General features: G+C 44.9%; 1 protein-coding gene across 16 annotated transcripts in view; it reads left to right on the forward strand.

Moving 5' to 3' along the window:
* CACNA1A (calcium voltage-gated channel subunit alpha1 A) overlaps positions 1–25,107 on the forward strand; it is a 275,590-nt gene that overhangs the window by 240,761 nt on the left and 9,722 nt on the right. For 12 of the 16 annotated variants that reach the window (XM_053376385.1, XM_053376381.1, XM_053376382.1 and 9 more), the window contains 8 exons: positions 190–295; positions 2,437–2,544; positions 4,246–4,346; positions 5,290–5,399; positions 6,163–6,301; positions 10,975–11,088; positions 16,979–17,014; positions 23,576–23,768. In XM_053376385.1, coding sequence (XP_053232360.1) covers positions 190–295; positions 2,437–2,544; positions 4,246–4,346; positions 5,290–5,399; positions 6,163–6,301; positions 10,975–11,088; positions 16,979–17,014; positions 23,576–23,768 — 907 coding nt within the window. Of the gene's footprint in view, positions 1–189; positions 296–2,436; positions 2,545–4,245; positions 4,347–5,245; positions 5,400–6,162; positions 6,302–10,974; positions 11,089–16,978; positions 17,015–23,575; positions 23,769–25,107 lie in introns of those variants that run through there. The other 4 variants (XM_053376389.1, XM_053376388.1, XM_053376391.1 and 1 more) reach the window with 3 other exon arrangements.

Genomic DNA, 25,107 nt, shown 5'->3' on the forward strand with positions numbered 1-25,107 from the left:
TTAACATATTGCAACTGGGCTCTGGTCCTCATGATATTGGGTGGGAAGTGAGGTTAAAACATGAGTAGGAGGATTTGATGCAAGTTATTGAACTCAGAGTTCTCCCCAGAGCTCATATACTCCTCTGTGCATGATAACCTGGGTGGTGGGGAGTTGTGAGGTGACACCTTTCTGCTTGGGTTTCTGCAGAGACTACTTCGTATGGACCTGCCTGTGGCAGACGACAATACAGTCCATTTCAATTCTACCCTCATGGCGTTGATCCGGACTGCACTTGACATCAAGATTGCCAAAGGCAAGTGACACCCCTATAAACACAGCAAGAGAGAGCAGTTTCTTTCCTGACAGATTAGAGAATTCTGGGAAATTAAATTAAATATTGGAAAGCAAAGCCTGGGAAAAGTTTTAAATTAGCAATAATTTTGCCTCAGATTAACCTCATTAGCTACACTACTAAGGTAAAGGTAAAGGGACCCCTGACCATTAGGTCCAGTCGTGGCCGACTTTGGGGTTGCAGCGATCATCTCGCTTTATTGGCCGAGGGAGCCAGCGTATAGCTTCCGGATCATGTGGCCAGCATGACTAAGCCACTTCTGGCGAACCAGAGTAGCACACAGAAATGCCGTTTACCTTCCCGCCGGAGCAGTACCTATTTATCTACTTGCACTTTGACGTGCTCTCGAACTGCTAGGTTGGCAGGAGTAAGGGCCGAGCAATGGGAGCTCACCCCGTCGCAGGGATTCAAACCGCCCACCTTCTGATCGGCAAGTCCTAGGCTCTGTGGTTTATTTTATTTTTTTAAAAGATATTTATTGAAATTTTCCAAACAAAAGAAAGTTACAGGATAAGAAAAGAAAAAGAAAAAAGATACAAAGAAAAATACAAAATACATGAAAGAATAAAGAACAATTAAAAACAGATCAATCTTTTCGTATCTTATATTTCAATTACTTGTTTCCTGACCTCCTCACACCTCCCTTTTTTGTGTTCCAATTCACATAGTTAATTCAGCAAATTAACTATGCTTTGCTGAGTTTGCTAGGCTCTGTGGTTTAACCCACAGCGCCACCCGCGCCCCGTAGCTACACTACTACCACTGCACAATTATAGTACCTGCTAGTTCTTTTATATAGATGATACATTGCACATAAATATGTATGCAAATGCCTGTAGGAGAAACAAGGCTCCCTGGACCAGATATTCCCCAGGGAGGAGTAGTAAGGGGTAGGCATTCTGCCTCTTAAATTGGTCAAACATCCCAGTACCAGCCTATGCATGAAGAAATCAGTTATGTTAAAGACCCATCAGAAGAGTGATACTGCCTTTAAAACCAATGAACATTTCACTGTAGAGGTTTACACAGGATGAAATGTACTTGTCATTATTAAAAGCTCCAAGGCCCCTTTTCTGACTCGCTTGGGTTGGAGATCTTTCTGGTTATTTTGCCATAGTAGTTTGTCTCCTTGCCCCCCACAGCTGAGGTCAGGGAGCACAGAAACCTCCCAGGGAGCAGAATGCCCCAGGGTGCATTCCACACCTTTCAGGAAGACTTCTCCCAAAGTGTAGATAAGGGTTGCAGAACATGTGGCCTTCGAGATGCTGCTGGACTCTGATTCAGCTTCAGCCAATATGGCCAATACTAAGCCACTTCTGGCGAACCAGAGTAGCACACAGAAACGCCGTTTACCTTCCCACCAGAGCAGTACCTATTTATCTACTTGCACTTTGACGTGCTTTCGAACTGCTAGGTTGGCAGGAGTAGGTTGGCCCTCCAGCAACATATGGAGGGCCACAGATTCCCCATTTCTGATCTACATGCAAGGAGTCATCTTACTGAGTGGTATGGAATGCACCCTGACCAAAAAAATAAATAAATAATGATGTAGAATATTCTGATATAGAACTTTAGAATGTTAAGGAGAAAACTGTTCTAGAATCCTCTCTGACTTGCCAGCTTTCTGTGTACCAGGAAATGTTGAGGGCAGCAATGGTCAAACATACCAACTAACACCTACAATGTGAAGTGTGACTCATTCAACTCTGATATAGAGTGGCTGTAACAGCAACGGGGCACATCCATACCGTACATTTAAAGCACACCCAATGCACATTTAAAGCACATGACTTCCCCCAAAGAATCCTGGGAACTGTAGTTTGTTAAGGCTGCTAGGAATCGTACCCCTGTAAGGGAAAACTACAGTTCCCAGGAATCCTTGGGGGAAGTCATTTGCTTTAAATGTGTATTGAATATACTTTAAAGGTATGGCGTGTATATGCCCTAATATTTCTTTTCAATTTTGGTTTCAATATTGACCAGAGAATTAACAGAATCCAAAAGAAACAGATTAAATATTCTAATACTTCTGGGGGAGAGGGTGGAGATCAGGTGCCCAGTTGTTTATTTGTTGTGTCTCATGCCTGGCTTACATCTTCTAGGGGGCGCTGACAAACAGCAAATGGATGCTGAGCTGAGGAAGGAAATGATGGCAATCTGGCCCAACCTCTCCCAGAAAACTCTGGATCTCCTGGTCACCCCTCATAAATGTAAGAGTTGTCGTTATTGTCCCTGCCTGTGACATTCATTCCGTCCACACTGAGTTCATGCAGATACTTGCTTCTTTATGGAAATAACTGTATGGAAATTACTGTTGCAATGTCATCTTGGCAATGGAGAGAACTGTGTTATTTCCACATGGATAGTCCCACAGGGAACACAACGGTAAAGCAGCACTCAGCAGGACTGAACCGTGTTCATCAGCTGTCACCCAGTGGTGTCAACATATAGACAGATGGGCATGGTTTGGGGAAAACAGCCTCATGGATAAATTTAGATCCCATGGTGGGACAAGAGTTCCTCATGGTCCAGACGTTCCCCACCCCACCCCACCATAAAAGATCAAGTGCATAGTCGGAAGTTACTCTGTAATGCCACCTTGTCACTGAAGGCTGATTATTGACAGTGGTTATTGACAGCTATGGCTGATTCATCACATATGTCCATGTCTGGACAGGGATAGCTGGCCACACTAATTCACACCCTAGTAGCTTCCTGGCTTAACTACTGTAATGCACTTTACATAGGGCAACTCCTGAACACAGTTCAAAGATTGTCACTAGTTCAGAATGCCAGTTTTTTTAAAGCATCTGCATTGGCTATATGTCGCCAAGCCCAGTTCAGACAGTTGACTTTGATGTATAAAGCTCTGAGTGGCTTGGGCCCTAATTAACTAAAAGAGCACCTCTCCCAATATTGTCCTGCCCATATGCTGAGATGTATCAGGGAGGCTATGTTGGTAGTAGCACCATTAATGGATACCTGATTGACTGAAACTTGGAGATAGGTGCTCTAGATCGTAGCACCACAACTCTGGAGGACTTTTCTCGAGATCAGACAGGTATCAACGCAGAGCAGGTTCTGATGTCAGGTAAATACATTTCTCTTTAATTAGCCTTCAGACAGCAGGTGTTTTCAGGTAAAGGAACTTGTATATTGTGATTTTTTATTAATTTTACTTTTTGAAAGTCTTAAATTATTATTAATTCTTATTGACTATTTGTTGTTTCATCTTTTTTGTAAACCACTTTGAGGTTTTTTACAATCAAGTGGTATATAAATTTTATAAAATAAAAAATAATATTGATTAATCATTATACAAACACACACACAAATATACACACACACACTTATCTGCATTGTTGTTGTGTACTTTGATTTTATTGGAACCTGTCCTGAGGCCACATGGTAAAGGGTAGAATAAAAATTCCGCAAATAAATAAATAAATAAATAAATCCCTTTCCTATTATTTTATTATAGAGGAGAAAGACCTGTTCTAAAATATGCCTTCTTGAAAAGGCTCCTCCTTTCAGAATATTACCCTCCAACTTGTGGAGGGTGATTAGAATGATTGCAAGAGGGTAGAGCTAGTGCAGTTATCTATATGCCCCTTGTGTTTACTTTGCCAAAAGAGGGCTAATGAGGCCATGTTCAACTCTCCATGTGGTGTCTGAGACTAGCAATTTAAATTTGGGAACTTACCCTCAGATACCTACCTGAGCTGCACCTGCAAAACCCATGAAGGAATTAACAATTTTACATGCAGACACACACAGACTTACAGTGATGGCACCCCACCAGCCAAGAAATCTCAGCCCAAACTGAAGGCAGAGTTCACCTTTAGACAAACCTAAAGAAAGAATAAGCTAAAGCAATTTATCATTTTCTTTCTGCTTTCTTCATCCTACAGCTACCGATCTGACAGTGGGCAAAATCTATGCAGCCATGATGATCATGGAATATTACCGCCAAAGTAAGGCCAAGAAGTTGCAGGCCATACAGGAGGAGCAGGTATGTGGCAACCATAAAACATGGTTTGAGAAAAGATCCCTCAGTATCCAGCTTTCATTTTTTTTGCCAAGTCTGGCCACGAGTCCCTGAACTAATGTACAGTGGTATCTCGGGTTACAGACGCTTCAGGTTACAGACACTTCAGGTTACAGACTCCGCTAACCCAGAAATAGTACCTCAGGTTAAGACCTTTGCTTCAGGATGAGAACACAAATCGCACAGCAGTGGCACGGCAGCAGTGGGAGGCCCCATTAGCTAAAGTTTCTTCAAGTTAAAAACAGTTTCAGGTTAAGAACGGACCTCCAGAACGAATTACGTTCTTAACCCGAGGTACCACTGTATTTTAAGGAGGGACGAGGGATGTATGATACTGTATTTGTGCAGTTGTGTGTGTGCAGTCATGCAGATGTACATGTGCCAAATAATTTTGATGCAATGTGCATCAAAGGCAGGGTTGGAGGAGAATCTTGAGATGCCTTCTTGGAATTGTGACGGAACTGAAGCTAAGTAAAATCAGGAAAAAAACTCCCTGGCAAGGAGGAAATACTCAAACTTCAGTGCCATTTCTTAAGTACAAGTTCTTATAATGCCAATTCAAGGCAAGGAAGAGCCAATGGTTGCTAGACTCTCAGCTGCATCAGTGGAGTGGCCCTAGAACTCCTCTCTCCCCACCTACCCTATTACAGCCTGATAAAATGACTGCTGCCAAATGACAGTTGATAGAGGGAAGAGCCTGGCTTCTCAGTAAAGCCAATAAGCAATGTATCAGTCTGTGAGCAAGGTTTCACTCACAGTTCAAAGCATGCAGGGATTGTCTTGTCACTGACAGCTTTTCAAATGGTCTGAACTTTTACTCGAGGAAAAGAAGCTATTTAATAGCTGCATGTATTTTCCAACAGATATCTAAATACCAACTTGTGCATCATTCTGTGCTTTCCTGTAGAATCGGACACCACTTATGTTCCAGCGCATGGATCTAGCATCCCCATCCCAGGAAGGTGGCCCAGGACAGAACGCTCTCCCTTCCTCACAACTGGATCAAGGGGATGGAACGTGAGTCTTAATCAATATAGCTTTCAGACCTGCTATATTCGAAAAGACATCTCAGAAACAGAATGTGCAGAATCAGACGCCTTGTAGACCATGGGTAGGCAAACTAAGGCCCAGGGGCCGGATCCAGCCCAATCGCCTTCTAAATCCAGCCCGCAGATGGTCTGGGAATCAGTGTGTTTTTACATGAGTAGAATGTGTCCTTTTATTAAAAATGCATCTCTGGGTTATTTGTTGGGCATAGGAATTTGTTCATTCCCCCCCCCCAAAAAAAAATTGTCCGGCCCCCCACAAGGTCTGAGGGACAGTGGACCGGTCCCCTGCTGAAAAAATTTGCTGACCCCTGTTGTAGAACCATCATCATAGATTACTAGAAACCCACACAATGATTGCCACATCAATAGACATAACTGGAGTCTTCAACCCAGAAACACTACAGTGTATTTTTATAGATATTTTCTGCTTTAGATGTTTGTATACAAGCCTTTACTAAATATTCTCAAGGGAGTTTATGTGTGTGGTTTTCAGTATGTCAACTTGAGTGGGGGGTTTTCCTGATTTGGTTCTGTACATGATTGATCCCTGCTGTATGCTTTCCAGGTACTGTATAAGAGTTCCTGAAACTACCAGATTCTGGCTGTGTTTACTTAGCTGGGAAACTCTAGGGTTTTGAATAGCTGGGAACCTGACAAGGCAGCTATTGTAGCTATTTCCACAACCCTAATGATTCTGTGTCATCAGACTCTGACTATTCTTTCTGCTCCAGGACCATGCAGGAAGGAGGAATGAAAGAAAGTGAATCGTGGGTCACACAACGAGCGCAAGAAATGTTCCAGAAGACAGGAACCTGGAGCCCAGAGCCAGGGCGCCCGGAAGAGATACCCAATAGCCGGACCAATTCCCAGGTGGTTTGTGTGCCAGCTAGGTGCTTGGACTGGCACTTGCCTCTCTCTCAATCTTTCTCTCTTCTCTGACCCAATTTGTCCTCTTGAAATCTTTTTAAAGTCTGTTATAATATGCAATCTTTCACTAGAATCAGACATCATGTTTTGAAAATTCCAGAATCATAGGAAAGTTGCTCAGGAAGGTCCAGTTCAGAGGAGCAAATAGTTGAGATGTGGGTCAGGCCAATATGGGTTGAGCTTTAGCTGAAGTTGAAGGAATCGTGTGATACTTGGATCTCATGACAGCCCACATTTACAGCACCCTGTGCAACCTACTCTATGAAGTTTTGGTAGCATAACAAAAGGGAGATGAGTTGCAAATTGTACTTGTGGTGAATCAGCTGCAAGATCTTTTTGCCATAAACTGAACTCAGCCTGTGCTTGCTCATATTGCCTTCTTGCCATGCTAATTTGATCAGATGAATTCACCTTACCTTAAACAAAGGGGGAGGGGACTCCAAAGGTGAAGCAAAACCGCACCACCACCTAGATTGTAGGGGCTCCACATGAGTTAAATGGAGACGTATGAATTTTGATGCTCAGTGTTCATATGGCTGTTCTCAAAATATTTGTCTTAAAGATAAAATTGCAGTTATGCTCTGTATCATGAACACAGTGTCACTTGAGAGGTAAATCCATCCTGGCACATTACATGTCATTTTCAGTCACAATCTACTGATTTCTTTCCACGGTCATAAGTCTACTACCTTATTGGTACAGATGTTCCTCCGTAGTGTGCATTTGGCTTTCAGCCTATGAACTGGGAGAATAGGAGCGATTTCTCCAAGAACACTAGCAAGGCCCTCTTTCCTTGCATGATTTTATATGTGGCAGCCTTAGGAGAAAGCGCCTTAGGAGAATTCACCCCTGCCTCTTGCTGTGTCCTGCAGGCTCCAAAGACTTTGCACAGCATATTTGAACCATTTGTATATCAGTGGAGGCTGCTCCATTAAGGCAAATGGGATGCTGTCCCACCAATGTCTATCTGCCCTCAGCCAGCCCCCATCTGCCTGCCTTCCTCCTTACATCCAGTCCAGAGAATAGCAATGGCTGTCAGCTTCTTCCTCTCAGTGTTGCCTTTGTAGTACTCACCAGGAAGGAGGTTGAGGAAAAAACCAGAATTAGTTTTGTTCTGGCTCCAGTTGCATTTGGTTTCTCTGCCTTCTACCACACCAGTCCACACCAGTCACCACTTGTATATGGGGTTCCACAGGACACAGCAGCAGTATAACAGCCTGCAGATCCAGAATCTAAAATGCTCATTGCCTCTGACTTGTATTCCTGGATTTGGGTAGGAAATATATTTATGAGAGCTAGAGAGGGGGAGGTCAAATCATGTTTAGCAGAAGAATACTTAATGGCGCCCCCAGGTTTCTCCGTCCTCCACCAGTCACAGACTGTGGGCCGGGGGGGAGGGGTGGCATTATTAATCCGGGAAGATTGTTCTTTCAGGGCTCTACCATCGCCATCGATCCCCAGCATTGAATGTGTTGGCCTAGTGTGGGGCTCTGAGGTGAGCTTGGCTGTCTGGCTGGTGTACCGGCCACCTAGCACACCAGCAGCCACCCTGTCAGGCCTGCTGGAGGCGGTGGCCGGCTGGGCCTTGGAGTTCCCTAACCTATTGGTATTGGGGGACTTCAACATCTATGCTGATGCCACTCCCTCCTCACAGGCTCTAGACCTGGTGTCTCCCATGGCGACACTAGGGCTCTCCCAGTTTGTTTCAGGCCCCACACATCAAGCAGGCCATACGCTGGATTTGATCTTTGGCGTAGATATAGATGTGATCATGTCTCCTTCGATGAAGGTGCCATGGACTGATCACTACGCTCTGAAAGCCAGGATTGACTTTCTACCCCCACCCTGCTTAGGTGGCGAGCCGATTTGGGCTCACCCGCAGAGGCTGATGGACCCTGATAGATTCCGTCAAGCCTTGCGGGACCTTGCTCCCCCTGGCGACTCATTGACTGAGCTGTTGAGGGCTGGAATATCCAGCTCCTGGCAGCCATCGATGAGATCGCACCTAAGCGCCCTCTGCGACCCCGCAGAAACCGGGCTCCCTGGTTTACCGAGGAGCTTCGGAAAATGAAGCGGGACCTCAGACGGCTAGAGCGAGTATGGCGGGGTGCCCGTGACAGAGCCTCAAGAACATCTTATAGGGTTTTTATGAAAACCTATGAGATGGCAGTGAAGGCTGCTAAGAAGTCTTACTTCTTGGCCTCCATTGCATCTACTAGCTCTTGCCCGGCGCAATTATTTAGTATAATTAGGTCTTTAACGTCCCTTGAAGGACAGCCAAATTTAAATAACAATCTGACACACAGCTGTGAGGCATTTCCGAGCTTTTTTGCGGAGAAGGTCCTGTTGCTCCGCCATGACCTCCCTGCCAATTTGGATACAATAAAGGAACTGGAGGCCCCTCGACTGTCCTCGGGTCCAATATTGGACCACTTTGACCGGATATCCCCAGCCGATGTGGACAGACTCCTCCGAGCTGGAAAGCCCACCACCTGTCCTCTTGACCCGTGCCCGTCTTGGCTGATTAGAGCGTGTCCAGACGAGGTGCGGGCCCCCCTGGGGGATATGATGATCAATTTGTCCCTTGGCACCGGGATATTTCCAGGGGAATTGAAGGAGGCAGTGGTGCGCCCGCTCTTAAAGAAAACATCATTAGATCCCTTAGATCTATCCAATTACCGCCCGGTTTCGAATCTTCCATTCCTGGGTAAGGTGATTGAGAGAGCGGTTGCTGAACAGCTTGGTAGGTTTCTGGATGAAACATCGGCTCTGGATCCATTCCAGTCCGGCTTCCGCGCTGGTCATGGGACCGGGACGGCTCTGGTCGCCCTAACAGATGATCTCCGCAGGCAGCTGGATCGAGGCGGGTCAGGGCTGCTGATTCTTCTAGACCTGTCAGCAGCCTTCGACATGGTCGATCACGAACTCCTGGACCACCGCCTTGCCGACGTGGGGATCCAGGGCACAGTCCTTCAATGGCTGCGCTCGTTTCTCTCTGGTCGGGGACAGAGGGTGGCGCTTGGGGGGGAATTGTCATCGCGCCATTCCTTGGTGTGTGGAGTGCCTCAGGGTGCGATACTCTCCCCGATGCTTTTTAACATCTTTATGCGCCCCCTCACCCAGCTTGTCTGGAGTTTTGGGCTGGGTTGCCATCAGTATGCCGATGACACCCAACTCTATCTGTTGATGGATGGCCATCCTGACTCGGCCCCAGACACACTGACCAGATGTTTGGAAGCTGTGGCTGGATGGTTACGTGGAAGCCAGTTGAAGTTAAATCCTTCGAAGACAGAGGTCCTCTGGCTGGGACGGGACGATATGGGATTGGGGGGGCAACTCCCATCTCTTGCGGGGGTGCAATTAGTGCCAGCACTGTCCGTTAAGAGTTTGGGTGTAATCTTCGATACCTCCCTCTCTATGGAGGCGCAGATTACAGCTATAACAAAGGCGGCATTTTTTCATCTCCGCCAAGCTAAGCAGTTGGCCCCTTATCTCTCTCGCCCTGACCTAGCCACTGTGATCCACGCGACGGTCACCTCCAGACTGGATTATTGTAACTCGCTCTACATGGGGCTGCCCTTGAGACTGACCCAGAAACTCCAGCGGGTGCAGAATGCCGCGGCGAGACTCCTTATGGGGTCTTCGCTGCAAGATCACATTCATCCAGTACTATACCAGCTGCACTGGCTCCCGGTGGAGTACAGGATCAGGTTTAAGGTGCTGGTTTTAACCTTTAAAGCCCTATACGGCCTAGGACCCTCATACCTACGGGACCGCCTCTCCTGGTATGCCCCACAGAAGAACCTACGGTCTGCAAATAAAAACATCCTGAAGGTCCCAGGCCTCAGAGAGGTTAGGCTGGCCTCAACTAGAACCAGGGCTTTCTCGGCTGCGGCTCCAATCTGGTGGAACGCTCTGTCACAAGAGACTAGGGCCCTGCGGGAACTGACATCTTTCCGCAAGGCCTGCAAGACAGAGTTGTTCCACCAGGCCTTTGGTCAGGGCCCAGCCTGACTCCCTCCTCTGGCAACCTGCACAGAATTTTGCTTAACGGTTGCCATTAATTTGATTTTAATTAATTTTTATAATGAAATGTTTTTAGAATGTTGGATTATTTGATTGTTTGATTATTTGATTGTTGTTAGCCGCCCTGAGCCCGGCTTCGGCTGGGGAAGGCGGGATATAAATAAAATTTATTATTATTATTAATGACTAGAGGTTGCCAGCAGCATGAGGCCAGAATAAGTAGATTTGATGTTTGAAGTCCATTGAGTCCTTTAATCTTTGGTCAGTTGTTCCACATCTGTCCCTCCCAGCTCCCCCAGATCTGGCATCCCATGTGTCGTGACCCCATTGCTTCAGACATGGTATAAAAATGTATCTTTTTGCCCAGGCTTTCTCTGACCCATAAGATTGCCCCTTTTTTTTACTTGTATGAATTCTCTAAATTCCTGTTTCTCCTTGGTACTGTTTTACTTGTTTTATGTTGTATTTCTATTTTAATTATGTTGTTTACTGTTTTTTATGTTGTGCACTTCTTAGAGGCTTTTCAAATACTAAGAGGTTTATAAATGTTTTAAATAAATCAATAAATTCATCTGCTTTGCCTAATCCAGTCTGTAGAGATGCGGGAGATGGCAAGGGAGGGCTACTCAGACAGTGACCAGTACCTGCCCATGGAAGGTCATGGACGTGCTGCCTCCATGCCACGACTGCCTGCTGAAAACCAGGTGAGGGTTTTTTTATCCAGCCCATTTTGAACTTGAGGGCTGTGATGACCTCCCCTTCCTTGCACTCTCCTTTGCTCATAGGGGTAGCAGTGATCCTCATTGTCACATGCACATCAAGGAGGTAGCAATGTTGGGTTTAGTGCTACTTGGTACTGGTGCAAACTGAAAGAATCCTTGAGTCTTCTTGTTACACATATGTTTCTTTAGAGTGTGTATATCACTCTAAGGAACAGCATACTCTTTCCAGGAATCGTTTCAGCTTATTAACATGTGCTGAAGGCTTTGCTTTCACACAGGAAATGAAAGCCCTGGGCAAGATGAAGGTTCCACAAAGGGGCACCTGAACAAAGAATATGATGTCTTCTGCAGGGGAGATGCAGGTCAATGGCATGTGGGCATCTCCCCATTATGTGTAGTTTAGGTCTAAATGGCATACTGAATCCCACCCCCCCTCAAGAAAGGGCTAGCCTTTATAATACTACCTTTCCTGCATCCTCTTCATCCTGCAGATTCTCCCCACCCACTTCATGTTAAACCCTTTAAATTCACGGAAGATGCTCATGAGATGATACTTCCTAGCAATACATCACAGAATAATGTCTTACATACAAGACAGCAGGTGCCTGTCATCACAATTTATTGGTCCAAATATTAGGGGAAAGCTATCAGGCTTTCTCATTAAAGTCAGCATTCTGCTGTAGAAGTCATCCCTTATATTTCCAATGCTACCACTGCTTTCTCCTGCAGTGATTCCAATGTAATGAGTCCACTCCAAGTCCCTTTAGGCAACGAATTCCCGCAATACTTTTACAACCTTCTGATCTTTAGCATCTAGTTAGTAGACTACCAAGTGATCCAGACAGCTCAGTTAAACAGCTGGGTAGCAGCAAGACTGAAGTGGATATTTTCTTCCAGCCTAGTGGGAGTCAGAATCACATGATGAAAACGAAGTCGGAGCAGATGTGTGTAGGCTGTTTGGCCTCCTCGCTGCCACCAGTCCACCTAAGATCATGGAGTTATACCATGGTGCATTTATGCCCTGCGGGCATTGAGTGCCTGCTACACATTTCTTTCCATTTGCATCAGTAGCAGGTGCAGAGCAGTAGCAGCATTTGCTGCAATACACGTGTCAGCTCTCCATTAGCAGATCCAGCCCGCTGTGTCTAAGGATGGAGATGTTAAAGAGGAGAATGAGACATTTCCCTTAAGAAGCATAAAAATATTGGCATGTGAATGTAGTAAAGCAACAAATCCTTCCTGAAAGGGGAATTGCACCTCTTTGTAAAGGGAGGTGGGAAGGAGTATGTAACATATGCCATGAATCCCAGCCATGGGACAGAGCACCCTATCAGACAGGAATGTGGAACTCTGGGCCTCTAGATGTTGTTAGATTTCAACTCCCATTAGCCCATTAGCCAGTGGTCAAGGATGATGGGAGCTGTAGTCCCAAGGCCTTCTGGAGAGCCGCAGCTTCCCTATTTCTGCTCTGAGACCTGGGATCTGGGAATCAGGTTTCTGATCTTGTCTTTGCACTTCTGCTTTCCCACTGGGTTTTCACTGGGGCAATCACCTCTTGTTGTCTTAAGTGGTCTTGTTTTGAAGGCATAATTTCTGCTAACTTGTTGCTTTGACCAGGCTGGAATTTTATTTTACTTCCTTGGCCCCTGGAGGGCTGTTTTGGTGTGCTAGCCTTGTGCTCACTCTTCACTTCTCTGATGGGGAGTGGAGGAAAAGGCTAAATTAAACTGTGGCCTGTCACAGCACAGCTGCTGTCAAAGCAAAGCCCGTGTCCTTCTGCAGCTACCGTCCAGCTAGTAATGTACGCTTCCTGATCTGGCATGAAGCATGCTTTATAGTAGCAAACTTTACAGGGTTGTGAGATGCTATTCCAGCAGCCAGTGTTGTGCAAGGCGAAAGGTGGGGATGGGATAATGGGCTGGGGGTGAGTGCTCTTTGCTAAGCATGTGCCCAGCAGCAGTCGCTCTTAGCATGCTCCGCTGTGTAGCAGCATTTACTGCCGTACCAGCAGGCTAAGCATATTTGTGTCTCTGTGTATATGTGTGCAAGTGAGAGCTTGGGCATATTATGAGGTGAAGACCATGGACAAAATAAATACATTATCTGCTACAATTAGTTTATAACTGTGCCTCCCAATTCTACTGAGTAGGGTCTAAATTGTAACTCATAAGCATCTTAGCAGACACAACTTGTTGAAAACGTCAGCTATGGCAACCTAGCTACAAAACACAGACCTTCCCTTTAAGTCAGAGGTACATAAATCATGGTTGTCTCACACCAAAGCTCAGCATCCTGGACAGCTCCCTGGGCAAGCTGTCCTTCAACCTAGTAGGCCCACTGGTCTTGGAAAGGTCCCAGCAGTAGGCTGCTTGGCATCATCCACACTGCATTTTAAACCAAGGTTTCTCCCTTTGATTCAACAATAGGTTTTATTACTCTTAAAATATTTGTTTTCAAACCTGTTCTGGAGACTCAGGTTCCTCAGTAGAAGAATAGTAATGACAGATAGACCTTAAAGAAGACTTGCCAGCCACTAGCAGTCTTCCCTCGCAGTACAGAGCCTCAGGGGAATTCTAAGGAGCACATTTTCCTCATATGTGGGCTTTGTGAAGCAACCAGCTGGTCTGACAAGTGCACTATGTGAACTAAATGTGCTCCCTAAAACTCTCAGCACAATATTTTGCAATATACAGATGCTCCTTGTCAGAAAGGTCAATGTGATCAGGGTTCTCTGAAGGCGAAGAGCTTGAAACAATGGCTTTAAGGCATAGGTTGCCAACCTCTGACACAAGCAGTAGGAGTTTGTAGTACATGTTGATGGGCAATGGAGGACCTCTGGACCTAACAGTGGCATGGAATCACTGTGATCCTACCTGGCTCTCTCATGCTAAGCTATTGTCTACTCCAGTAGACAGGAGCAAAACAGTTCCAAGACACTAGAACATTTTATTATGTACTGCAGAGTGCAGCTGAGTAGCACTGTATTATTCTTTAGATTTGATTTGTGGTTGTACACTTGCCAAAAAAAAGTTGGCCACTGCTGCTTTAAAGCATCTTAGGCTTTATATCGCTGCTGGATGCTTGCCTGCTATGCTTGTCTGCTGGAGTTGGACTGATAAGACCTTCTGTGCAGTCTTGATCCAACATCAGCACAGCTCCTAGAAGACGATCCAGTATGTAATAGAAAGTGTTGCTTTCAGCACAGCTGTGATGATGAGTTACAGTGCAGAAAAGGGGCATCTGTTTGCAGGGAAGGAGGTGAATGGCGTTGGTTCTCCTTTACTTTTTTGCATGAGCTTTGCATCTGGTAATCAAACCTCAAAATGACAGAGGGAGTTATGGCGGGATGAAGCTGCTAAATGCTGCACATCTACTGCCCAAAATACGGACAGGCTAGAACTTCCTAAAACCAGAGTAGGGAACTTGTGGCCCTCCAGATGCTGTTGGACTACAACTCCCATCATACCTAACCCACTGTCTGGTATTTTTAGGAGTTGAGGTCCCCAAAACATCTGGAGGACTGCAGGTTCTCTGTACCTGTCCTAGAGCCTTCCATCTCTGTACCTGGTTCCAGTTCTTCTGAGTGAGACTGTGTGTAGCCAATGGCAAGAGGTCAAAATGGAAGGCTCCCCACCCTGCCCCACTCCAATAAGCAATGCTATCTCAGTTCACCAAGCCTATTGCAGCCGATCTGTATAAGTAAGAAACAAACCTCCCCCACTGCCATTTGTAGGCATATGACATATAGCCTTCTTTATCCCTACAGATTAGAAGAAGGCCATAACATTTTTAAACAAAGTAATGTAACGCTTGGTGATAACTGCCACATTGCATGTAGTTTGCCTTCTCCAGTTTGGCAATTTCTGTCCCTGTCCTAGCACAGGCACTTACCTACCTTTCTTGTCGCAGTGCTGTCATGATGCTGCTGTTCCTATAAACATTCTGCCAGCCCTTTTGTAGCACTGCCCTTTCCCTTGGTACTCTCACACATGCACCTTCCTACTGCCACTTTACATTGCAAAACTTACTCTCAGCTTGTGTCCAGATGCCAGATTCCTGTGCTGTGGTTTTACTCTGTTGTTGTAGCACTCAGCCATGAGTACAGGAAACGTTTTATAGGAGAAGCCATGTACCTTTTCCACCAGGTCATCCCTTACCTGCACTTCCCTCCAGACTCCAGATGTGCATACTGCTGGGATTGTGCTGGCCCTCCTCCTGTCACTTAGTTCTGGGTTTCGGGGAGAGGAGCAGAAGACTGGAACACTCTGCAGACTTGGACTTATCTTCCAATCTCCAAAGTTAGTTTTGTCTGGAGGCAGCCTGTTCAGTGTGACTCATCTCTCTCAGTAATACACTTATGGATGTCACACTGCAGAAAACATCCCCATGATAATCCTGTCCCTTGGCTGCCTAGGTGGACTCGGTGCTGGACTCTGCAAGAGAATTATTGTTGTTTGGGTCTTTTTGAGGAGGACCCGTAACAGTTCCCAATACCAAATCAGAAAACTCCTGATGCTTCCTCAGAAATATTGGCCTGTGGTGATGAGAAGTGGCAACAGCCTTTAGATCAGAGATGTGTGTAGGTTGTGATTGCTGGACAAGAATACTAAGCTGGGGTGATTTGGTGGAAACTGATGCCTTTCTTATCAGTTAAGGAGGACTGATTTTGGAGAACCAAAGGTCTAAAATAAGGCATTCTGAAAAAGTCAGGTTAGTGGGAATGTTTTTAGAACCATAGCGCTGCAAGGGATACAGCTACAGCATGTCTGCCAAAGGCCCAGCCAACCTTTGCTTAAATACCTCCAGTGAATCAAAGCCCATCACTTTCCAATGCTCCCTGTTCCACTGTCAAACAGCTCTGTGACCACCTATGATAAATCCCTTCCCTAATTCTCTCCCACATCCACACCCACATATACAAGTATAGTTGCCTTTCTCTCCATCCAAGGTAAATGGTGATTCATAGCCTTTATACCAGTTTGAAACAATGCAAGAATCAAGACGCTGAATGTTTCCATTTCAGCAGTCACATGTCTGACCAGAAGCTACTCTGATCAAGAGAGAACACCCATGGCGGCAGCACCTACCAACATTTACCAAACAAAAAAGGCAGTACAGCCATTCATATTCTATTCATTAGTCCCTTTCGGCATCACACTTTTCTCATTAGGCTTCAGAGTTTGCATAGAAAGAATCTCCCAAACTTTGCTTCCATCCAAAGAAATGGCAAGAAATTCATTTCTTGGAATTCCCAACATTGTAGGTATGTCCAAGGTTACAGACCTCTATTTCTCCACTTATCAAATCCTGCTCAGGGCTTCCTCTGTAGTTTCCCCTTGCCTTACTCTGCCTCCTTTGGGCTGGGTTGGGCTGGTAAGGCCAAAGTTGCAAAGACGAGGGGGCCCAGCCAATCAGTGAGAGCAGCTCTGTGTGTAGGGGTGACTGTCCCCATTTGGGCCGTGCACAATGTTGCAGCTTTTAACAGTGGCTGAGGCTTGTTGCCGCATGTTTTGGGTTGGGGGGGGGGAGTGTGTGGCCTTGCTGTTGTCTCCGCTGTGCTGCTCAACTCATCCCTACTGAGAACTGTCCGTCCCTTTGTGGCGTCTATCTTTGTTTATCTTGGTTGTCAAGAGCAACCAAATATCAGAGAATATGAGCTTCCAGCACTGGGCTGGGCTGGGCTGGCCTTGTGCATAAATGACCAACATTAACCTGACTGTTCTCTCCTTACACTCCTCCCTTCAATCCTTTACCACATTCTGGTTCCTCCACCCTCCCCTTTGGTCCTATATTTCCCTTTGCCTTTATATTTATTTCCTTCTCTCTCTCTCTTTCCCGTTTCTGTGTGCACCGTCTTGTATGGCTGCGACAGTGGAGGAAGGCGCGACCGCGAGGGAATAATCTCAGTGTATGTACTGCAGCCTGGGCTCCTGGCTCTGCGCGCTCGCTGCCTCCAGTTCCCTTCCCCTGGGCTCCTCAGACTAGCAAGCTGCCAACTCCTATGTGTTTATCTTCATGCACACCTCTTTCTCTCTCTTACTCTATTCCCAATTGCTTTTGCTGCATTCAAAGCTATGCAGGCAAAAAACTTTCTCTGCAGCCCATTCTGTCCTCATCTTGTCTTCATTAGGCTTTCTCTTCCTTTCATTCACTGTCCCTTTCTGCATACCTTCTTCCTGCTTTCACTCTCTCTGCTTCAAGCCATACACTTGATTTTCTGCTCCTGCCTCTGTTGTCTGCCATGTTAGTTTTAACGGGTGCTAAAATAATTCTTTAAGCACTCTAGCCCAGTAACAGGCTGGTTTTCTGTCATCACACCAATTGAAGCTTTTCATGTGGCCAAAACATCCTTTGGGCCAGATGAAGTTTTTGTTTTGTCTATTTACTGGGCCTGCTGGGGGGAAAGTTATATGCGTGTCCACAGCCCCACACTCATTCTAACCATAGTTCTGCTCCTTCCTCATTTCTGTTGCCTTTTTTCTTGGGCTGTGAAAAACTTAGCTGGTAACCTACTGTACCTTCCAAGGGCATTTTAAAGATTTAATGGACCAAAACCCACTTTATTAGACATGGTAAGTGTTGCCTTCAATTGGTGTGTGTACATACACATCTGATGAAGTGGGCTCTAGTCCAAGGAAGTGTAAGTTCAGTGGGGCTTCTGAGTAGGCATGAATAGAATTACACTATAAGTCTATAGCTCTCTAAGGTGCCACAAAATGCCTTGCTGCTTCTTCTGTCTGTCAGATGCCCGATTACTTATTTCCATTTTCCATCTGTTTTGTGGGGTGGATGGGAATTCTTTCTCAATCTGGACCAGCTATCCATTCTCACACTCACTCCACCAAATCCTGGATTCTGTGTGTCCAACGTGTTCCTCTCTTTCTTCTCTAATATGATCTGCCCATTTGCAGTTGTTGAATCAATGTGCATTCAACCAGGCCTTCCAGAAACAACTGCTCAGCAGTGAGCCACCAGAGCAGGAATTGCCTTTTATTTCACTGCAAAAGCACTCATCAGCTGAGCTGAGAGTGTTAGGGCACATGGGAAGCTTTTCTTGCTTTCTAGCACATGCTTTTGGTATAGAATGGTGTTGCCTGAGCAAAGTGGTGGTGTGACACTGAGCTTTCTGTGTCCATTTATCTGCTTCCCATGTGTGGACTGTGCAGCCCAAGCACAGCCTACCATTTCCTGAATTTGCTGAGTTGACAGATATGGTGTGACCAAGTCTTGATTGTACTTGAATGTGCATATCTGAGATCCACAATAATGTTGTGCAGAGAGCACCTAAGAGGGATAGTTTCTCCAACCACCTCCATTCATTTTTACTTGATAAAAAGGAGGCATCCTATCAAGAAAGCTTCCCATTTTAATTAGAAATGTCTGTGGTTTTCTTAGCAATCTCCCAGAGAAATTTCTGTGCCTCTTTCCTTCAATCCTGAAGCACATCTAGTTGGAGGAGGGGATCACAAGATGGAAAAACTTACAACCTGGATATGACTGGCTGTACTTCCTACAGCAGGATCCCTTAAGAGCTATGAATGGCTGTCTTTTTTCAATGAATGTACTTGCTGAAACTGCCATGTTGTAGAAGATACCATTGTTCTTGTTTACTTTTTTCAAAATTGACCGAGCCTCTTTAATAAATGGTTGCTAGCTTATATGTGATGCTATTTTAAATTATCTCTGTCCATTTCTGACCCTTTCCCAGATGTCTACCACAGCATGTTCCCTTCAGTCTAAGTCTCAGAATACCCACCCAAATAGATTCTGATGAAACTGTGAGGTAGGAGTCTTACATGTCTGAGGTGACTGGGTCAGCTTAACTCCTTTTTGAGAGTTATTTGCAACTCTGTGGTAACTTGTTTGATTTTAATTGTGGTTCACTATGCACAAGCAGCCCCATGCTGAGGTTACTCCAAGAATAATCTATTGGAGAGAGGTTTCTGGAAGGCCTGGTTGCATATGCATCTGCACCTATATATAGGTGGGAAAAGGGGAAGGACAACTGAAAGAGCATCAGTTACAAGTGAGTAATTTTTCTCTCTCTTGTCCTGTGAAACAGGAAGAGTCAGGTGGCTCCAGCAGGGAAGGGATTGTAAGCAAGAGTGTTATTTCTGGCTTTGTGTTAAATATGGGCGAGTTGACTACTAGGATTTCTGGGTTGCATACTGAGACGTGGGATTATTTGGTCAGAGCAGTATGACTGTGGGGTCAGGAGTCCTGGTTTCTTTCTTTAGCATTTCCTCTTTCTGAGTTAATGTTATTTCAAGGGGAGGGGACAATGTCTTAGTATAATGGAGAAGTGTTAATCTGTCCAAGGCAGGGATAGTGTGTGGAACCTTGATCCCTGCTCTGCAATGGAATATACTGCTTTCAAGTGGTAAGAAACATGTTTGTTTGCACATAGGATTATTAATTTGTCTTTCCCTAAATTTACCTAAATTAAACTAAAATAAAATAAACTAAAACAATAATGAACTTTTGTTAGGTAGAATACAGTGCTGTGTGTGTGACTGATCTTTTCCTGATACTCTAGAACTCCAATACTTTGGGGTATGCACAAAAAGGGTAGAAAATGTAATTTCGCTCCCAGAATGGATATAAGATAATGTTTTCTTTGTGGGCAACATTTACAGTTCACCTGATAAGACTCCAGCTAGGCATTTATGAAGGCAGCTTACTTTTCAAGTTGCGTAGTAGCTACCGGAAACTGTAGCCATTTCTGGACAAGTTTCATGGCTGTTTAAAAAATGGTTTTTTAAAAGTATATGACTGCTGGTGCTTCAAATAAATATGGTTGATACTACACACGGCCAGTTCTGGCAGTGCTTGCTGTAAGGCATTGTGAGGGAAATGTGACCCTCAGGAAGTTATTGGACAACAACTCCCATCATCTCTGACCATTGGCCATGCTGACTGGGGCTCATGGTAGCTGGAGTCCAACAACATCTAGAGGGCCACAGGTTCCTCACTGCTGCTGGAAAGGACATGACTGAATGTTTCTCACAGTACCATTCCTACAGTTAATAATTCAAGTCATATTTCACAACCATTACTGAAGCTGTTCAGCCTGGAATGTGGTCCAGGGTGCATTAGATATGTTTTTGGAGACAAGGTAGTCTTCAGTGCAGTTATGGAGTGTTCTTCATGAGAAAACCACCACAGATGATATCATTTGAAAGTGACTACTGTCCATACATATGTAATTGAATTTATGACTTGTGTCCTATATTGTTTCTGAAAGGATGTGTTAAAAGCACTAGCAGCATAATCTCCAAAAACATCCCTCATACTTTTCTTTTAATTTGGTCCCTTTTCATTTTCTCGATCCAGATGTCTCCAATATCTCTTGACCAAAAGTTTGGATGATATATATCAACATCCAATCCAAATGAGCTATGATTAAATCTCTGTGTCACAAAACATAATGACAAAACATAATAAGTATGCATCCAAACTCAAATGTGATTGCTACTTCAGACCCAAATTATATATTCAGGATGACACATCTACCAAATGAAATAATCTGTAACATACTATAAAGGACCATAGAACGGCCCTGTAATGCAGGGAAGGGCCATAGCTCAGTAGCAGAGCATCTGCTTTGCATATAGAAAGTCCTGTGTTCAATTCCTAGCATTTCCAGGTAGAGCTGGAAGAGAAGCTTGTCTGAAATCCTGAAGATCTGCTGCCAATCAATATAGGCAATACTTAGATTGCTGCTCTGACTCACTACAGTGGTACCTTGAGTTACAGACACTTCAGGTTACAGACGCTTCAGGTTACAGACTCTGCTAACCGAGAAGTAGTACCTCGGGTTAAGAACTTTGCTTCAGGATGAGAACAGAAATCGCGCAGCGGCGGCAGCAGCAGGAGGCCCCATTAGCGAAAGTGGTACCTCAGGTTAAGAACAGTTTCAGGTTAAGAATGGACCTCCAGAACGAATTAAGTTCTTAACCCGAGGTACCACTGTATAGGGCAGTCCTATATTCCTACTGTCTGTTGCAGATTACTGCATGTGAATATCTTTTGGTCACATTTAAATTTACAAATCAGAACTCTGTGTACACAAGAATAATAAATACAGTCATGTGTGTATTTTCACCCATATTAAATCAAAGTTGACACAAATGTGTTTTATTTTACCTATACAAGCAATGTGTAATTTGTGACTTCTAGGTTTAATTTCAACCTAGTGGTGTTCTCATACAATAATAATGTAATTCAGAAGAAGTTGGATGAATTTTTAAAAGCTTTTTGATTCTGTAAGACTTTGTAGAGGGCCTTTTGTTATTCTTGTTGTTCTGGCTTGTTATTGTGTAATATTTTGAACCAGGGCTGTACAGATGTTGTTGGACTCAACTTCCATTAGCCCCAGCCAGCATAGCCATGGTCTTGGATGATGAGCAGTCCAACTACCTCTGGAGAACCACAGTTTAGCCATCTCTACTTTAAACCAAGATCTTTCTGGCTGAGCAAATCTGAAATACCAAACACAGATTCCTTGAAGTTGTTTTAATATATCATGGTGTCAGCCCAACCCAGTAGTTTTTGAAATCGATGTTGTGAGTAAGCACAAGGTAACATAGGGTAGGGGGTGGGAGTCACAGGGCATTTGGCAGCATTCAGATTTTTCTATGGCCTCCTTTCTACTAAATCACTGCCTTCCATTTTTTTCTTTTATTGATCACAAGATGGCCTCCAAGAGCCTTTGCAGATTTTCTGGTTTCTGAGAGTACTGTACCTTGAAATGTCTTTATTCCTAGAGATAGCTGCCTATAAATGTAGTTAATGAGCATGACCCCCAAAACCTAAGAAGGAAGAAGTAACAAGAGGTCTCAATTCAGGCTCCAAGACCCAGTCGTCTTGTGTCCTATTCAAGAAGAGGGGTGCCAGACAATGATTTGAGCAAAGCTGAGGAAACCATATAATAATCTTGGGAGTTGTTACTGGCACCAATCTTAACATACAATAAGATGTATTGTAAATTGTTGTCCAGTACTATAATATCAGGTGTACCTTCACGTTCCGTAATAAAAGAACAATGAATGACATTTGACAAATTACTTAACGAGGGAGATTTTCCCCCTAATGCTAATTACTGGGCAGTGGGGACAGGTGGGGGAGAAAACTTATGCCTCTTCTCCAAGCACACTACATTTCTGAGGACAATTCCACTCCCTACCCCCCACACCTGGCATTTAATTTAAAAACAACAACAACACATCTATGTCATATGTCAGAGGTTTTCAACCTTATTGAGTCCACAGCTCCCTTGACCAACTACATTCTTTCTGCAGCACCCCTGTGAGGCTCAGGAGCCCAGTTATCTCACCCTTTTTCAAACACCCTCCCTTGTGGAGTGTTCCCTCAGCCTCTTCTCTCCCCTCTCCTTGGAAGTCCTCTGGGCAGCTGCTGCCGCCGCCCCTGGTCTCTGAGCTTCCCCCCTGCCCCAAAGAGAGGTACCTCCTCATACTGTCCCACAGGGGCCTGGGAAGTACCCTTTGGCCAGCCCCAGAGGCACCATTTGCCTGCAGAGCTTGTAGCCAGGGCTGCTGCAACAAACAGCTGTGCAAGCCTTTGAGAGGCAGAGTTGCAGGAGGGCATCAGAGGAGGGAAGGAAGGAAAGAGGCACAGATACCACCATTCAAGGCACCCCAGGGTGCCATGGCACCCTGGTTGAAAACCACTGTCATATGTAGTCCACATTAATCATGTGGATTGCTCTTAAATGCAGGATTTTTCTTTCTCAAATGGCCAGTGTGGGGAACCTAGTTTAGTTCAGTGCCCTGGTATAGAGGGCTGTGACCCACCCACCCCAATTGTAGTCTGATTCAGGGGACCTGCAGCACCTGCTCGTTGCATGTTTGGGAATGTTCCTATTAGTTGATCTGGATCAAGAACACATCAGTAGGCAAAGGATTAAAACCAAACCTACCCCATGCCAGGATCCCAGTCCCAACTGACAACCCTGTGCTAGCTATTTGTGAAAGAAAAATATTATATGTAACAGTCACATGATTAATGAAATCTGGGTTTGGCCCTATTCTGTATCATCTGTGGGAGAAAGACAACATGGCAACTGTTCTGTATGCTAGCTAAACCCATGCATTCATTCTTCAGCAGATTGGGAAGGAAGATTTGGTGGTTTGCAAGCAAAATAAAAACCTCACACTCCATAACTCTTTAGACAACCATTCCTAGCACTTGTGGCAAATGGGTATATCTTGAGAGAGAGGTTCATATATGCATCATTAATTTAATAACTATGGGCACAGAAAGATGGCTTGGGTAGCAACTTGGACGGGAGGATGGATAGATGTGCCCATAGTTCTTTAGCTGAGCTATACATGACAGAGTAGTTGCCTAGAAAGAGGCATAGTATTCCATTGTCTATCAAATCCATGGGGGTTTGCCTTCTCATAAAGTGCCAGTTCAGTTATTGTTCTGGGTTTCTGTCCCTTTCCAGACAATCACAGATGCAAGCCCCATGAAACGCTCTGCCTCCATGTTGGGCCACTCACGCTCCAAAGGCATGCGCTTGGATGACTACTCTTTGGAAAGGGTAATCCCAGAGGAGAACCAACGGCATCACCGGCGGCGGGAACGAGGCCACCGGACATCAGAGCGCTCACTCAGCCGATATACTGATGTGGACACAGGTCAGATTGCAGGACCAGCAGGAGTAAACGCTAGAGACAGAGGCTTCAGTAGTTCAGTTACTTACTTCAGAATAGCTGCAATCTTTGCTACTGTCACAATTCCAGAGAGTAAATTATATGGCAGCCTTAGAATTATGGTAGCTGGTCAAAGTATATATGTAAAGATCTAAGGCTTCTTGGCAAGCATCTTAAGGTGTGAGTCTCTCAATAACTGGTGAATATGTTTGATGTACACAGTATAATTGTACAGGTATATGCAGGTTTTCTTTTTGTTGCACTATAGTTCCAGAGTGCCCCTCCAGGTGGCAGTAATGTGGTAACACTGAGAAGAATCACATACGGTAATTAATAAAGAGGAACTGTGTAGTGAGTTCACTATAAATCTGCCGCAGATGCACTATTACTGTGTCAAAGACATGTTGCAGAAAACACCTACACAGACAAACAGAAAGTATGTAGGGGCCTTAGTCTTTAAAGTGTTACAAAACTGATTTTGTTGCAGCATGTGAAATGTGCAAATGCATACTTGTGCTCTTTTAGAGGCGTTGCATAATAGACCTTTATAATAGCACATAAGGTTTGTGAGAAATGTAAGATATGTCTCAGGTACTTTCATTCTTGCTTTCTTTGCAGATCAGTCCTTCCCCAAACTGTAGGTCAAAAGACTGTGTATGGGATCCAGAAGTACTTTTGGAGCATTTTGTCAGCTGAGAGCCTACTTTAAATTGAGGACTCACTGGAAACAAATTCTGATCCCTCTATGAAGGGACTTCTGCAAGCCAAAATAATTATGATGGGGGTGATTCCATGAACTGGATCTCCACAGTTTAAGTGTTAATAACAGCAATAGGCAGGTTGTTCATATTGCAACTGCAGCACTAGGAGTGTGTGTGTGTGTGTGTGTAGATTAAACCCTTTAGCATTGTTTTTCTGATTAATATCAGCAAACTGAAATTTTGCTTGCCATGCAGTGCAAAGGCTTAATTAATCTTGCCCCCATGGGGCAAATAGCTTGGGGAGGACAATTTTAATTGGGGGAGTGGTGGCATGAGGGGTTTTTTAAAGCCTCCTCGGTGCTGCAGTTCTGTTACCCCCCCCCCACTCCTCCTGCCCTCTGCTCTAAAGTTGCTGTTAACCTCCAAAGCTGATACTTGCACTGCAGGGCAAAACATGTACAGTGGTACCTTGGGTTACATACGCTTCAGGTTACATACGATTCAGGTTACAGACTCCGCTAACCCAGAAATAGTACCTCGGGTTAAGAACTTTGCTTCAGGATGAGAACAAAAATCGCACGGCGGTGGCGCGGCAGCAGTGGGAGGCCCCATTAACTAAAGTG

Source organism: Podarcis raffonei, chromosome 2 (assembly GCF_027172205.1).
Source record: "Podarcis raffonei isolate rPodRaf1 chromosome 2, rPodRaf1.pri, whole genome shotgun sequence".
Lineage (NCBI taxonomy): Eukaryota > Metazoa > Chordata > Lepidosauria > Squamata > Lacertidae > Podarcis > Podarcis raffonei.